Source organism: Macadamia integrifolia, chromosome 4 (assembly GCF_013358625.1).
Source record: "Macadamia integrifolia cultivar HAES 741 chromosome 4, SCU_Mint_v3, whole genome shotgun sequence".
Taxonomy (NCBI): domain Eukaryota; kingdom Viridiplantae; phylum Streptophyta; class Magnoliopsida; order Proteales; family Proteaceae; genus Macadamia; species Macadamia integrifolia.
Genome location: NC_056560.1, coordinates 8,390,864 through 8,407,565, shown reverse-complemented (window position 1 = coordinate 8,407,565; position 16,702 = coordinate 8,390,864). Strand labels below are relative to the sequence as shown.

At 36.8% G+C, this 16,702-nt stretch overlaps 2 protein-coding genes across 4 annotated transcripts; both read right to left on the bottom strand.

Annotated features, from left to right (window-relative positions):
• Positions 1 to 332: 332 nt before the first annotated feature.
• Positions 333 to 7,287, bottom strand: LOC122075913 (AMSH-like ubiquitin thioesterase 2). Of its 2 annotated transcripts, none has more exons than XM_042641135.1 (12): positions 6,970 to 7,287; positions 6,737 to 6,801; positions 6,311 to 6,383; positions 6,029 to 6,133; positions 5,479 to 5,516; positions 5,051 to 5,291; positions 4,853 to 4,942; positions 4,317 to 4,379; positions 4,117 to 4,191; positions 1,919 to 1,981; positions 1,487 to 1,539; positions 333 to 729 (listed from the first exon to the last, which is right to left on the bottom strand). In XM_042641135.1, exons 1-12 carry the CDS (start codon positions 7,024 to 7,026, stop codon positions 555 to 557), a joined length of 1,098 nt encoding a protein of 365 aa, XP_042497069.1. In that variant the 5' UTR covers positions 7,027 to 7,287; the 3' UTR covers positions 333 to 554. The 2 variants fall into 2 exon arrangements, with proteins under 2 accessions (XP_042497069.1, XP_042497068.1); XM_042641134.1 differs by having other exon boundaries at positions 5,051 to 5,300; positions 6,970 to 7,283.
• Positions 7,288 to 8,476: 1,189 nt separating this feature from the next.
• On the bottom strand, positions 8,477 to 16,526 carry LOC122076031 (peroxisomal membrane protein PEX14-like). 2 transcript variants are annotated; one of them, XM_042641303.1, is made up of 11 exons: positions 16,374 to 16,526; positions 16,153 to 16,253; positions 14,219 to 14,463; positions 14,038 to 14,086; positions 13,742 to 13,929; positions 12,519 to 12,714; positions 12,273 to 12,431; positions 12,096 to 12,163; positions 10,152 to 10,196; positions 9,990 to 10,058; positions 8,477 to 9,383 (listed from the first exon to the last, which is right to left on the bottom strand). In XM_042641303.1, the coding sequence occupies exons 2-11, from the start codon at positions 16,208 to 16,210 to the stop codon at positions 8,895 to 8,897; spliced, it is 1,566 nt and encodes a 521-aa protein (XP_042497237.1). In that variant the 5' UTR covers positions 16,211 to 16,253; positions 16,374 to 16,526; the 3' UTR covers positions 8,477 to 8,894. The 2 variants fall into 2 exon arrangements, with proteins under 2 accessions (XP_042497237.1, XP_042497238.1); XM_042641304.1 differs by having other exon boundaries at positions 16,153 to 16,219; positions 16,374 to 16,445.
• Positions 16,527 to 16,702: the final 176 nt, after the last annotated feature.

Here is a 16,702-nt window from a genome sequence, read left to right as displayed (position 1 = left end):
ATCACTTCTGTTAGTAGAAGAAAGGAATCAAATTAATTTTATCCAAAATGAAATGATTAGAATGTCTGAAAATAAATTTTGGCAATTGTTTTGCAGTCATGGATCTTTTTCTGTAGTTTATAAGAGATGTATTGAGTATATCGATAGGTATCGACCATATATCAAACATATCAAGTCACGTATTGATCCGCTACAGTCGATGTATCAAACCATATATCAATCATATTGGTACAGCGTGTAAAGCTTTAAAAGTGTGTTTCCACACCCACCAACCAACAAGCACATGCAATCTCATAGTTCTGTGAGTACATAGCAGTCTGTGTCATCACCAATTAAATTTGTAAAATTGGTTTGTTTATCTTGAATTCTTGATTAAGTGGAATATCCAAAAAAGAAAGTTCATACAATTGCATTCCTTAACTACGTTATTGTAAACATAATTAGCTGACACAGAGAGATTGGTTTTGCAGAGTAACTGAAATTCGAAAACCCGATCAACTCACACATTCAAACAACTATATTAATGCTTTTGAACTAGCATAAGCTTCCATCAATCAGCGTAAATCAAAGATTTCAAACCTCAGATTTTGATTTATATAAACATTAGAGCAGTGCTCATAAAGTGGACTCCCATCAGGTGGTTCAGGGTGAGAGTGAAATCCCCTCTCCTGGCAATCTTTCAGGACAGACAGACCACCAGGTTCAGTCAAACGAAATATTCCATAGCTCCTGTTGAAACAGAAAGACATGAGTCTCAACAAGTGGTCTGCAATAATAAATTAATAAAACAGTAACAATATTCTTCTGAGTTCATTGCACAAGAATGTGGCAAGTCATTTGACACAGAATTAACAAAGGTGCTCTACTTTGAAAGGTTCAATGTGATTTTAACCTAGATATGATATATTAAGATTTAAGACACAAGCAAGCATGCACACACAAATCAATAGGAAAAGAGGGGCAGGGGACATTCAGATTTTTTTTGGGGTAAGAAGAATCAAAATATTTAATGCATCCAAAAGTTGTGCACTATTCTGGGGCTTCAAGATACAAAATAATTAAAACAGAACCAAAAGTTTGATGTCCATGGACCATGAAAATGTTCAGCTAACAGAATTCTTTCTCTTCTCAGGGTCATTAATATAAATCTGAAAAATAAGAATAATTTGTATCCATCCATCTATTTATATTTGTGTGTGTTGTGTTGACTATAAATACACAGAAACCTCGTCGGACAATCATTATGTCTAGGTTGCCTCTCGTAGAATACGCAATAAGAGAACGACTTCTCTTTGAACAGAAAAGGAAGAAAACAAATGAAAAAAAGGGGTCAGTTGCTCTTCATATGGATAACTCTTCATAAGAATTTCCATATATAATTCTAGTAAGAGCCAGTTCAGCGGAATAGAATATTGAAATTCAGTCGGGAATTCTTGAATTAGTTGTTTGAATTCAATCTACAGCATTCAGGTGAAGAGTAGTGCACCTTGAGGTATCAGTTGGAGCCATGACAATGGCAAAAGCCTCGGGCAACATTACCTGCAGACGAGAGAAGAGTTAACTTAGATAGGTATTTGATCCCAAAACAATAGCTGCAGGATGCTCAATTCTGACTATTTTGAACAATTCACCAATTGAATTTAGTCTGATGAATATAGAGTTGAAAATTAAATTGTAATACATAATAATAGCAGTGTATATGAATCAAAATTCATCAACCGGTAACAACCCAGTCCGCACATGAATAAAATCCAACCACCTGTGCTAGATCCAAAATTTATTGCTTTATGTAGAGAGCAATCTGACCAAGGTTGACAATATAGCGTATAATCACAAGAAACACACCTCAACAAACTAATATGATATGACTGCAAGAGCAAGTGACGAGGAGAGAGAAAAAGATACAGTCCAAGGTTACCTGATAGGAGTAATGAGTGTGCAAATCTATGGACGACATGAAGCAAGTCTGAGAAGGATGCGTCTGAAAACAAATATGAAGGAATTGAGTATAGAGTTCTAACAGAACCACTAAAATTTCAATGACATCATTACCTAATGCTCAATATTACAGGAAGTGGATAAAAGGGGAGACATTTAGTCATTGCAATAAACTACGACAAACATTTTTGGCTTCATAGCAATTGATACAAAGTAGCCTCACAAGGAGTGTGGGCAATTTTAGAAACACTAGTACACTGGTTTCTTTTCCTTTCTTTTCTGGGGTGGTCATGGTGATGTTGGTTCAGAGCCTTCTGAATTGTAGAAGAGGAGGAACCAACCTCCAACATATGTTCCAAGAAGACAAATTTTAAGGAGGTTCTAAACCAGAAATAAAAGCCTTAAGACTTGGATTAGTGCTAATAACAGGAGTCTTCAATCAGGACTACATGTCTACAGCTGTTTTCTTGTAAAGTTTTTTTTTTTTAATATAATTATTATTATTATTTTTTATGACCAAGATCAATTTCTTATACTTTTGTCAATTGATATATATATATATATATATATAATGCATAAGCATGATCAGCAACAAGGACTTCATCTCAAGAAGTACATATTAAAAAATCACATCTATACAAGAAAAAGGGATCTTGATGTAGTTACCAAAATTTAAATAACTGGTACCAATATTTTAAATGCAAAAAGAGTCCCATGTATTGACATCAATTCATATATGTCCGGCCCATGCATTGAAGTCCCAAATAGATAAAGTTTGACTTTCAACGACTCACTGTGTGCTAATAGGCATTTTAAACCCATCTTTCTAATCTCCAAAGATCTCATTTTTTATCTTGACTAGTCATTCCAACATTTCATTTAAACCAAAAACATTTTTCAACTGTGGGGATGCATTTCTGAGTAGTATTCTTTTTTTCAATTCAATTTTCAATAAATTCTAGACATCAGACAAAGTCAACAATGCTTAGTTGATGTTGCTCAAAGAAGATAGTGACATTCTGTGAGATCAAAATTTTGTCCTAGTTTTTTCATCTTGAATTTAGTTCCACAGCCAAATATATGCGCCATATAAATCGTATGGCATTTGATAGTTCAAATCTGCAAAAATATCTTGAAAGAATGCATGAGGAAAATAATTAGATGTGGTTGGGTGTGAGTGTTTCCACCTATTTTATTTATTTATCAGTGCCCTATTTGTAATTTAATTTGATAGTTAATGCCTCTGTTTTTAAAGGTGGTGGCCGTGGTGTTACATTTGTTAATGCAAATTGTTCATCTATGAGCTCAGATTTGCATAATTCTTTATTGATGTCAAAGCCAGAGAAGTTTTAGATCTCTTTTCCCCAAAGCCACAATGATATAACATGAGACACCTGAGAAAGAGAAAAATGCACTGTGATGCAGTAAAAAGGTGTGACGGGAGCCTTGAGCGACCGACTTGTTCCTATAAATCTCAAAGGAAAATTTTATAGGACAGTCATTCAACCAGCTATGATGCACAGGGCAAAATGTTGGGCAGTTAAGAAGCGGCACGGAGACAAACTAAGTGTAGTAGAGATGAGGATATTAAGATGGATGTGCTGGAAAACAAGAAGGATAAAGTAAGAAATGACAGTACTAGAGCGGATTTGGGAGTTGACCCAATCCATGATAAGGTTCGAGAAAGCCGTTTGTGGTGGTATGGTCATGTCCAAAAGAGGCTTGCGGATGCCCCTGTAAGGAGAAGTTATCTGATCCAGATTGAGGGATCTAAAAGTAATAGGGATTAGGCCAAAAATGACCATAGGGGAGGCTGTGAAGAAAGATATGCTCAGTTTAGGTCTGGTCCCTAGTATGGCCTTGAATAGAGGGTATTGGAGGGCAAGGATCCATGCAGCTGACCCCATCTAGCTGTGTTCTACTTCGTAACCTTTTCCTTTTCTCTTCTTTAATGTTGTTTGGATCCATGTAGCCGACCTCATATGGTTAGGATAAGGCTCTGTTGTTGTTGTAATGCAGTAAAAAGAACATGGTATGATTGGTATGATGACAAACATTAAAACAGAACAAGGAAGCATTCCCAACAAGCAGTGAAAAACTTCACAAATTTGAAATCATGCTTAAGGCTGGCATGGTAGATCCTACAGGAAAAATAGATATAACATAAATGACTCATACATGGATCCAGCCAATGGGAAAGAGGGAGTGCTCATTTTGTACAGCGTAAATCTCCTCCTCATTTAGTGCTTGACACTGTCATCCAGCAAGAGAGGTTACTTGGCATAAATCTATGGCAGCTTTGCAGTACCAAATACTGGTAAACTGTGATATAGACCTTGCACCAAAGCAAGTTGGTAAGGAAGTTCCCAGAGACTTACAGAACTGGAAGTAGATTCCTGATTAGGAACTATCAAAGTGGTTACATAAAAGGTCCCTTTCTTCTGCATATAGGAAATAAGTGAAGTAAATTAATAAGTTTCAGAACGATGATTAATGCCTTTTCACCCACCCGCAATCCCCACCACATGGAAAAATGGAAAAGGATAAAAAGAAGAAAAATGAGGTAGCAAATTGAAACAATTTATCATATTCCCATTCATGCTGCCAGTGCTGTACACTCCAACTAATGGAACAATATAGCCATAGAATAAATGAATGCATTGAGGATCATACATGAATAAATAGGAAATACTGTCAAAAGAATTGGAGAGTGTATGGCCTTTGAAAAAAATGAAATGGCCAGATAGTAATCAATGCATCTGAGGTGATTTTGGTTGATGTTGATATCTTAAGCAGGGCTTATCAACTAGGTCAGAACATAGGAATGAGGGGAGTGATTAAGAAAAATACAAGGTAAAACAGCTTGCTTCTATAATAACATAAAAGGTGACATTTACAAGTTCCTGGATCTTACAAGAAAAGCACCAAGAATCCCACATGTCTCTAGATCCTTGTCCGTGTTATCTCTGGCAAGTTCAAGAAAACCTTCCATCAACCTCGCTGACTGATTGGTAAAAATTATTGAATGGTTAGTGGTCTGTTTCTTCAGGGCAAAAAGATGGATCTGTACTTTAAATAGATACTTTTATGCAAGATAGAGTAATTTTCTTACAATATGTACATCTTGAAGGACCCTGGATTCTGAGCTCCCATTTAGTGAAGAGTTTGAGTCCCCATGTTTTGAATCATCAGCAGTGAGATGTGAAACACGGCCAGTGAAAGGCATGCTATATATGCAAGAAAGACTAGGAGAAGGAGAAGACTTAACTTTATGCAAATTAAAATTCCAATCCTTGGCAGTGGTTGTATCAAATGTGAAAACAGATGCCAACCCAGTTTTTTCCTCATAAACTCTGGTGAAACTGTCATTAGCACACAGACAATAAATGTTGAAAAGAAGTCACATGTAACATCAAATGATCAAAAGACCCAGCTTTGCATGGGAGTCCCGTCTTCAAGAATGCTCTATATACACCCCTTTCTGCATGTTCACCAAGGTTTCATGAAAAGACATTTCCTGAACAAGGAAGATAGTGTTACCTCATACTCTTTGTTCCTACTGTACAGCAATGTGCAACCTGCAGAAAATTATAGTTCATAAGAAAGAGTTCCTTAACAAATTAAAGAGTATATAGTTTGGAAAAAGGAACTATGCTTATCCCTCACCCATAAACCTCTACTTCTACTCTATAGCACAAAGCTTGATCAAAATCTCACCCAGATGTACCAGTAAATTTCTTCAAAATGTATCAAAGAAGAATCAGTTTCTAAGGCTACTTGATGAGTAAAGGCAACAAACATAATACACTGTAACACAATCTTCGTCTTAAGATTCACAACCCTAGAGCAAGACTATACCCAATATATTCCACATAATTATGTCAACTAAGCCCAAAAAAAAAAAAATACTATCAAGAATCATGCAATACTAAAGTTAGAAGTGGACAGTGAAACCTCAAAGAAACTTAGAGAAGAGCAAACCACGGATAACCAGGTAATCACTTGTGATAGTTTTATAGTATATGACAAGATCAAAACTTGACATTGCATTTCATTTGTTCAGGAAAAACAATGAATTCCCTGTTTGTACCTTCCTCTCCGTAATGCTTGAAAGGGAATTATTCTTTTGAGGCAATGAATCATTGCCAACCACTTGGTTCAACATTTGTAGCTCTTGGATGAAGTCTTGATATATCTGATCCAACATCAAATGAACAATGAAACAAAGGATTGTAAGAGATTCCAAATGATAACACTTGTATTTAAGCGAAATGAAAATTCATCGAGGAGAACATTTTCAGTACTACAAACTGCTGAATCCACAGCTTATCTAGCTTTAAATAAATTATATGACAGAGAAATGAGCATATACCTTTTTGTGATGAAACTTTTCATTTAAAGAGTAGGCCATAAAACTCTTATGTTGAGGTAATACCTCGGCAAGTCTGTAAACCACATATTAGAATGATTTTAGCTTGTATACATTCTTAGGAATTGCTGAAGTTTTGCTCAAAAAGTTCTGTAATTCACATAAAACTAAAGGGGGAGGGGGAAATTCAGGAGCCAATAAGTTTGAAAATCCAAAATTACTGACTCCTGCACAAGAAAGAGAACCCAGCTATCCAAAAAACCCAAATTCAACCAGCTACGGAGAGAATATGGGAAATCCACGAGTTAGCTAAGTCAATCTCAGGAATTTATGTTCCATTCAACCAGATAAGGGAATGAAAAGGTTGAGAGAAAGAGAAAAAGGGTTGGGGGGCCGGGGGGGGGGGGGGGTAGGGTTCAGGAGACATGCCTGCAATATCTGCTGAGAGTTGTGTAAAGATCATGTATTCTTTGTTCATCTCTGTAAACTTTTGCCTGATTGAATAATAAAAGAAGGGAAAAAAAAATGGACAAGAAAGAAGGAAGCAAATAAGAGGAGTAAGAATCAGTTAGAAGTAGTAAGAAACAGAGAAACTATCAGAAGTCGTGAGAGACAGAGAAACCAAGACTAAATAAAAGGAAAGAGAAGAAGAAGAAGAACACCTGGTCCACAAGTTGATCAGCGATCCTGTAATAGAAAGATAGCGGGAATCGTTCCATTTAAGTTTTCTGCAACTTCTCTCTCCCTCTATCTTTCTCTCTCTCTAGAAATGAAGATTCCATTAAAGTTCTTCACTTTATAATGGCGGTCTCTGGTTCACAAAGAGAGATGGTGGCATGACGTTGGTTGCCGAAGGAGTTTCTGGCTTTCACGTAACACAATGGCTTTGACAGAGGCGACATCTGCAGAGTTTACGCTCTTGGATTAGAATCTCTGTCTCATTTCCTGATCTCTCTACATATCGACGGCTACATCATCCTCCTCTTGCATTGGTTTGAGTCAATTTCAAACCGTCAGATTGGATCTTCTACTAGTGTCTGATCCTTTTAATAACTCTGATAATCGTCACAAAATTTCATGCAGAAGAAACGTCACTCAAAAATGTTTAATGAAGCATGCGTTCTATTTTCTATTCTGTACTGCCAAAAAACAAAAAAAAATAAAGGATCAAGTAATATTCAGCCAACCAATGGTGATGTGACTTCTACCAAAAAAACAAACAATGGAGACGTGACTAGGGTTTTGAAATTCTGGATCGCCTAGATTGGTCATTTTGGATACTAGGACGATACAGATTAGTCTATCAAATCTAGGCTAGGGTAACCTTGGGCTGATTCTGACTGATACCAATTTAAATAAAATCAGACAGAATTGATTCAGATCCCAATTTACGTTAAAAGGTTCTTTAACCCCGGACGTGACACTGGTTGGAACTAGGGTTCATTGTAAGCTCCCACCTCTATTATTGATATATTAATGGTCTAAAAGAACCAATGGAAGTCCAATCAAAGGGTCAGATGGGGTGAATAAAAAAGATTCTTTCCTCATCATGAGTAGAGAGAAAATATATTCCAAAATTAAAAAAAATAATAAAGAATACTTCTATTGTCGATTTTTTTTTTCTTTTTATAGAAATTTTCTTATTGACACTTTCAGGCTTCAAGTGTCAAATAATTTATAATCTTATTTTTTTTTTTACTTTCTAATTTAATATATTTTTTATCCACGTAAAACTTTGTCACTTTAACTGTATTCTTAAAGACATGAGAAATCATTTTCAAATAATTTTAAAAACCCTCTTTTATACCTCATTTAAAAAAAAATTTAAGAATAAAACAATGGACAATCAAAAGGAAATTACATATTCTATATACACTTATAAAATGTCATTTAGAAAATCTCAATCAATAACATTGGCAGTTAATGTTTTTCATGAATCACGCAATCATCTTTTGTTCTATATTGCAAATAAGATTAGGCACAAAATTAAAGAGAAAGAAAATAATATTTCCATTACACATTTTTTTTCTTTCTTTGAGACAGCTTAGTTACTCCACTGCTGCAATCATTCAATTACTTTTCAAATTTTTATCCTAACTGAATAGGTTTTATCCTTAGTAATGATTAATTTAAAAATGACAATGATATCTAGAAGATAGGCAAGCATAATTAGAGAAATACCCTAATGCAATTTTGTCCAGGGTAACAGTAAATTCTCAGAGCCGGGTAACAGTTTTGAGGGTATGAAGGTGACCCTTAAGAACACTACCATAGTTAATCTCTTTGTTATAAACACCAACCTGTTGATATAACTGAAGCAATGCCCTTGAAGCATCACTCCTCTTATTGAACTATTCACAACAGCCATCCCCACCAGCTTTGGAGAATGCTTAATTATTTCACAGAGTTCACAAAAACTCTCATGCATCCATGGGATGTAGGACTATAGCCATGTCTTTTGGCCGTCAAATCCTGACACTGTCATAGTCAGTTCAAGGGCTTGGCTCTGATAAGCATGAAAGTTGCTCTGTTGATTTCTCTCTCTAAACGGGTAACACCAGAGGATGATTGTAAGTCTGGTCCCACATTAGTTTCCTTCATTACTTATTTCCCGCTCCTGTATCTCACTGGATTCCAGGCTCGCACTCTCATTGTCGATTTCCAGTTGACCACCTGATTCTGATACTTTTGTGACCCTCAGCAATTCATCATCAATGTCATCTGAAGGGTGTACACCTGTCTGATCATGGCTAGCTTGTCCCTTTAGATTCAATGGTTTTTGATGTCGGATTGCAGCAACAGCTTCAGGCATGGCAACAGGCGGTGGCCGGGGAGGAACCCACACACGCTGAGGCACCTGCTGATTGGTCACCCCAACTGCACCATTTGATGTTGTCTCAGATTCAATTTCTGTGATCCTCACACTTTTCTGTTGCCACCAAGGTTCTGAACTGTAACCATTCAACTGAGAAGTAGGCCTGCTATCTTGTTCCTTGGAGCTTGAGCCTTCATCATTCATATGGGACTGAAGACCAGAGCTGGAGTTGTTTTGAGCCTGACTGACCACCTCCCATGGCTGTTCAGAAGGTAATTAAAAAAATGAAATTAATATAAGTACATGAATTGGGTATCAACCACAAATCCCCGCACATTCCAGAATGTTGCAACGACGAAATCATCAAAATGGTACATTAATTGATTCCATTTTACTAAATTATCAGGATATATGTCCCACTGCTGTTTATTGCCAACTCATTCCAGCTAGTTGAATATCATAGACATCAGATTCAGATCTCACGCAGGTTTCGGAAGAGTCCAACCAGAAAACTATGCCCCCATCCTTACGAACTGCAAGAGGAGACTGATTATCTGATGGTCAGAAATATAATATTTTTTTCTTATTTTTCTTTTTTGGGCTATAGCACATCCAAGAGGTGGGCTCATGGATTGGATGGCTTAAACAATCATATGGCCTCCACTACGACAGCAGAAAGAATCCAGTCATGCTGCTACGGTTCTTTGGGAATGACAATACACATCAATGATAATAAATCATCAATATAAATCTGACTCTTATCATTTATTCCTTCAGCTACTTATCTAACAGGAATAAAGACACAAAGGCAATCTGTATTTTGTTACACGAAGGTAAAATAAGATGGTTTAAACTTGTAAGGCAAACCTTTGCTCTAGATGCTAATTGAGGATTTGACGGTAGCTGATTAGGGTTGGGAGGCAGATCGTTGATCTCCTGAAAACAGACCAGAATTAGAGAGGAGAAGAGTATAATTGAAATCCAATATAACCAAACTGATTGAATGTTAGGGGTAGGAGGGGAAATTACTCTGATCCCAGCAGGTTTCTCTCCTCGTTGAACCGCAGCCATTATCTGCAAAGAGAGTTTCAGAACTCAAACATTTGTACTGCCAAATTTTGAATTAAAAAATAAGGAAGTAATAAACCATATGATGCAGTTGTATTGGACATTAATCCCATATGGAGGCATATGGGGGTGTGTTACATGTATAAGGACATTATAAAATTCCTAAATTTACTCATAAAAGGACTCCTTATCACTCTCACTTAATAAAGTAAACAAACTCAAAACAAAACTCTATTTATTAAGTATTCTTATTAAACTCAAACACTTAACTACTAATCCCACTTTATTGACCTATAAGTTAGGTCCATTACAATAAAAAAAAAAAGGCATACCCAGTGCACGAGGATCCAGCAACTGCGGGGTTTGAGGAGGGTCATAATATATGCAGCCTTACGCCCACTTCGCGGAGAGGCTGTTTCCCAACTCGAACCTGCAACCACTAGGTCCACTACAATGAAACCCAAAAATAAAAGGCCCAATCTATAATATAACTACCCAAAGATACTGCCACCAGCACCTTGAGAGCTTATGGGCCTCCCAAGCTTACGCATAGACCTCTATACAGGATTAATGTCTAATTCAACTGCATCACCATATGACAAAACGGACTTTACAGGTGCAGAGAATTGCTTATACTATTCATGATCATGCTCACATTGACCACGTGTCAGATCCACAACTCCCGACATACCTAACATCATGTTTTTATTATTTGGTATCACACAAATGGCCACTAGAAGCAAGCTCAACATAGATGTTTTACCTAATCATGTGGCATTTGCTCCCAGGGCTTCAAAGATACAATTTCCTTCTTAATTAAAAATTGAAAAAGGTCCAGAACAGTATCAATCGTGTTATACCCTACTGAATAACTGTGTTGTGGACAGATTTCTGATCCCATATCCATGTTGGTTTTCGCTTTGAGTGTCAAAGGTTACCTAAATGGTTAAAACAAATTTGACCGGATGAACAGAAGATATCTGGATTGCTTTTGAGCAACCACAACTATACAATTATATGAATTTGCGAAATTGTTATGGGAAAAAAATCTCGTCTCTTGAATATTTACTTTTTCTCACTTATGGTTGATGTCAAATAAGGATTAATAAAAATATTTAAATTATTTTTCAACTGTTTTAAAAATCATTAGTATGCTTCATATGCAATTCCATCCCACTTTATGCAACATCACGAATGTGGATGCGGGAAAATTACCGAAAAAAAAAAAAGAGGAAGAAAGAAAGAACAGAAATGAAATTAATCAATGTTATGAAAAAAAGAATCGCATCACTCTTTAATAAAAATGGAAAAAGCTTGCCTTTTCCTGAGCCATTAAATATTAGATCCATGGTTCAAATTACAGAGAGGAATGCTTCTTCCTGTGAAAATATTAGACAGAACAATATAAAAGGGATTGCTCTTCAGATTAGAGTATGCTTACTTGTCTAAGGTGGAAAGACCAGGAATATGTTGTTGAATACAGGTCTTGTGTTCAAATTCCCTTTGCATCTTCAGTTACTAATCTCATTGAAAAAAGGCTTAATTGCTAGAAATACCATAAGTAACTTTATTTTCTGCTTTTATTTATCTTTAATGAATACTGATTTGATTACATAACAGTATGAACCCCAAGCACGACATAGAACACGGGACATATTGGAATGATACCTTAAGACAACCAAAGGGAGACACATATCCCAGTATACATTTGCTGTTTCAAGGCTCCTCTGTTAAGTGTCAAGTTCATTAACCAAGTCATTCCCATATTAAAGGGCGTGACCAGTGCAACCAAATCATTCCAACATTCAGATTTCTAAATTCTTTTTCTAAACAGTAGGAAATGCTGAAAGTACCCACTTCAACCAAGTATGAGCAAGAAACAGGAAGCTCAGGCAAGTTAAATACCTCCATATATGATTTTGGATAAGGTGCAACTGAGGGCTCCATAGATGCAGGTGTTGATGAAGGCCTCACTGCACGAAAGACTCCAATCATAAGAATGAAGATACAATAGGAACAAAATTATATGGCAATGAAACATTTAAAAGCAAACAATATGGAAGAAACAGGGAAATAGCTTACCATTCCATGATAACGTTTGAGTATGTTCATCTGTCTGCTTGTTTGACGAAAGAGCAATGTCTCTTGTAGCCTCCAATTTCTGAATAGAATTACTCATAGACCTCATTTCCTCTACCTGGACATCCAACAAACTCCTAAAGGCCTCAAAGTACTTCTTCTCTGGAAAAGATACACAGAGGTCAGGATTCATTTGAATGAAGTCATAAAGAAAGGAGAATATGCATATATGTATGTATATAAACCCACCTCCACTTTTGGAGTTCAACATTTCCTGACTGGCTTTGGCCACATCTGCAGCTGCAGCGGCAGCTGCCTTTGCAGCTGCTGCAGCTTCTTCAGCCAGACTTGGTTTTGAATTTCTTTTCTTGTCACCTTCTTCTTCTCCGTCTTCTTCGAAAACCACCTTTCTAATCCAAGACTTCAACCTAGGGACAACAGCATGCTACACAGAGAATATGTCATCTGATTGGCAGCCACATGTGAACCAGGTTGAAATGGTAAAAAAATATCTATGACACCAAGAACCTTCTATAATCTATACATACTCCTTACTGGAAAAATCAAAATAAAATACCTACCAGGTAGTTGGTAATGTAAAATACCCATGAAATCGGCTCAGTTTTTACATTCTTAAGACTCAACTCCTGATACTTTTGATCAATGTCCAAACTTAAGATTCCAGAGATGATAGGAGAAATAAATATAATATTCCCCAGAAAAGAAAAGTAATTTAGTGGTAAAGAACATTTTCCGAAGACAAAAACCAACATCAGATGTATGCCCATTCTCATTGCTTTACTCACAGTTGTCACAGCATCAAGGCAACCCAAGGCGTTGGAGGGGCCTGGATGCAACGCGACACCCATAAGGCACCCGCCTAGATGACCAAGGTGCCTGGTCGCCTAGGCGATGTCTTGACAACTATGTGTTTACCAACATTAAACTTCTTATATTGCAGGTATAGGTTTGTTGCAGTAGATTATAGTAATAAAACTTAGGTTCCAGATGTCATTTACAATATATCACACATATGGTTGTAATTTTAGGCAAATACAAATACCTAATCTCTTGGTTCAACCAATTACCTAACGTGAGAAGGGGGTCCAAATTAGCAAGTTACAAATCTCGGAACAATATTTATTCCATTACAAATGGAAGGAATGATTCACAATGCTACTTAAAATAACTTTCCCCCATATTTATTTGAAAAATTGCAGTTGGCATGTTCCGAGGATTCCTATTTCAAAGTTTTTAAATCTTGAAGGATTTGATTGAATTAATCTATTGGAACAAATTAATTAATCACATTGCTACTAAAACTCAAAATAACTTTTTTTTTTGGGGGGGTTATGTGTAGCCATTCCCACACTCTCATCTGGGTGAGTGGGATCTTTAGGAACCATATAGCTCACTGAGTCAACAATAGCACCATACGCAACCAGTTTGATGGTTAAATGGTGTTCTAATACCTTAAAGAACAAGGCAGATCCAGCTCCAGAAGCAGCAAGCAACCCTACAGCAAGAAAAGCATGAGACCAATGAAACTGGTACTTTGATAAAGTGGCCACTGTAGAAACAACACCGGTAGGAGCAGCTGCTGCAGGTTGTGGAGTTTGTGTTTGTGTCTGCATATTTGCAGATGAATTCAACTGGCCATCTGTGATCAATGATACAGTGAGACAATAACATATCGGATGAAATGTGAAAATTAAGATAAAAGAGTCCCAATATCCAGCCCAAAGTCCAAATGCTGTTCCCTTTTTACCTTGATTTTGCATAGTTGGCTGCGCACTTGTAACAGTTGAAGGTGGGTCCTGAGATATATATAAAATATTACACATGAAGCATGGACATAAGAGAAATGAAAGGACCATTAAAATTTGTCCTCATGAATTTAAACGGTATATATAGAACAAGGCAAAGACTAAAACAAGGTTTTTGCTTACAGGTACACGGCGGAAGGCTTCATCTATCTCCTCCCTTGTGAGGCCTTTTTTCTCGAGGAAAGAACGCCTGTAGATGACTGGGGATCCCCTAACCTTAGGATGTGATAGAAAATTTACAGCATTTTGCACTTGCTCCTCTCTCATTGGTTCGGAGTTCACAAACACTGATTTTGATGAAGTTTCTTTCAGAGTTTCTCCTTTGGCAACTTGCCCATTCCCATCCATTGGTTTCACAAGCTCTGACCCTGACATAAAGAAGAAGAAAAATCTATTGGAGAATGCTCATAAAATAGAACAAATGGTGTTTGATCTACAAAGACTGATTAGAGTTTCTATATGAGTACATATTTCTGCATCTTCAGCCATCTTTGATCATCATGAAACGACAGGAAAAACATATTGGCCTTAACAGGAAAAAGGTACTAGCGGGAAACCTTCTTATCTATTGCACTATATAACAAGGACATAGACAATCCAATCTGTACAAACTTTGACAATGTTAATTGAAAACTGTAATAAAATAAAACACAGGAACTTATTCATCGATGTATTACGCTTAAGAGGGGGAATAAATAAAATATTACCTTCCAATTTATTTTTTATATGACTATCAAAGGGGAGCTTTTGATGACATGAAAATGAGTAAGCTGTCAACAACAGTCATGAAATGCCAGTGAGCTCTCGCAGGTGTCCTGGCATTGTCATCCCTTTACTGAAATTGTTTTTTAGGAAAAGAAGTGCTCAGAGAAAGAGAGAGGACTTGAAATTGTCCTCAAATTAAGGTACTGAATAACTTCAATGAAGGTCTAGTAGCATAAGATCTACAGAATTCCCATTACAGTCACTGTGGGACCAACATCAGGATGTAGCTGCATGAGCTTTGGCCTCTCACACTCCTCTGCAGTGGGCTAAGATGGATGGTCGGGAAGTGTGCAGCTCCCTAAGGGTCACTAGTACTCAAGCAAATGGTTTTCTTTGGCAATGCACGAAAATCCATTGACAGCCTTTACCATCTTGAAGATGCTATACATTTTTATTTTTTTTGGTAATAAAGGATGCTATACTGTCCAAGCAGCTAAAGTGAAGTAAATCATTTGGAATTACTTAGAACTTCTCGGGCCCCAAAAGAATGATGATGTCCTCATCGCCTCTAGAGTTTGAAACAAAGAGCTCTTGCACAACAAAATGGACCAAGAATCTGAAATGCCACGACTTTAGTATACATTCAACATTAGCCAGTGCATCAAAATAGTGAGATGAACCAGCTGAATCATTGACCTCTACAAGAATAAAAATTACAAAACCATGGGAAACAAAGAGGGCAAAGACATAATGCAATTTTACTCCCATACTGGCTAAACTCGAAATAGACGACATAAAAACAAATTCTTAAAGACGGGTTGAAACACAAAGGAAGAAAATGAATAACAGATTTTAAACTAATCTATAAGCATTCGGTAGTTGAGGCAGCGGAAATAGGAAACGGGGATGGAAATTGTGCAGTATATCAAAGGCTAAGGAGATTTTTAACAATCATAAGGTTCAGTTTTTCGTATCCTCGCCCTCCAACAGCATCAAGTTGAAAACAAATTCAAAAACATGCATTACTATTCGATATCATTCAGAATTATCAGGACCATTCAACACTCAGGGACAAAGCCTATTAGTAAATTGAAAAAAATAAATCGATCCTTTTATGTTGGACTTCTAGAATATAACTATAATTCGTAGTTGCAATTGCCCAAAAAAAGAAAAAAGAGCTCTGAAAAACCCTTATCGACAGATCAAACACAGCCTCCCAGAGAATTCAGCACTGAAACAATAACGATATTAATTTTATAAATCAAATAAGAGAACCAAATAAAGGGAAGGAGAAGGGTTGTGAAGAACAGAGAAGAAGCTCGAAGTTAATGATGAAGAGATAAACCAATTACCTGGGCTTTGAGGTTTCTCGCCCGAAACACTCGGGGGAATGGTAGATTCAGAACCCATGTTCACTTCCTTTAGAAAAAAAAAAAATATTGATGATCTCGGCCTAAATCACGCACGAAGTGAATGATCAAGTTAGAAGTTCTGAATTTAATCTATGAGGAATGGAGATTGAAGAAGAAGAAGAAGAAAACTTGAATTGAAGGAATTCATAAATAAGTAATACTTGTTACAGGAACCAAATCCATGGAGGCTTCGGAGATTTTTGCTCTTATCGAAGCGTAACAGAAAGCGCCAAAAAACCAAATGGCGCAGATGATCGGTGAAGCGGGGGTAAGGGGCGTAAGTAACGAAACCTGGCTCCAGGTGGGACCGGGTTCTCGGTATCGGTATCTTATAAGCGTGTAGGACAATACGTATCCAACACAATCCGTATCGTTGGAGACTGGCACCGATATAGGTATTAATACAGCCCTCGGAGTTAAGGCTGTTAATCGGCTCGATTTTGGTGTCGATAATTCGATTTAATTGGATACAAGATTTTTTAGGTAAAAC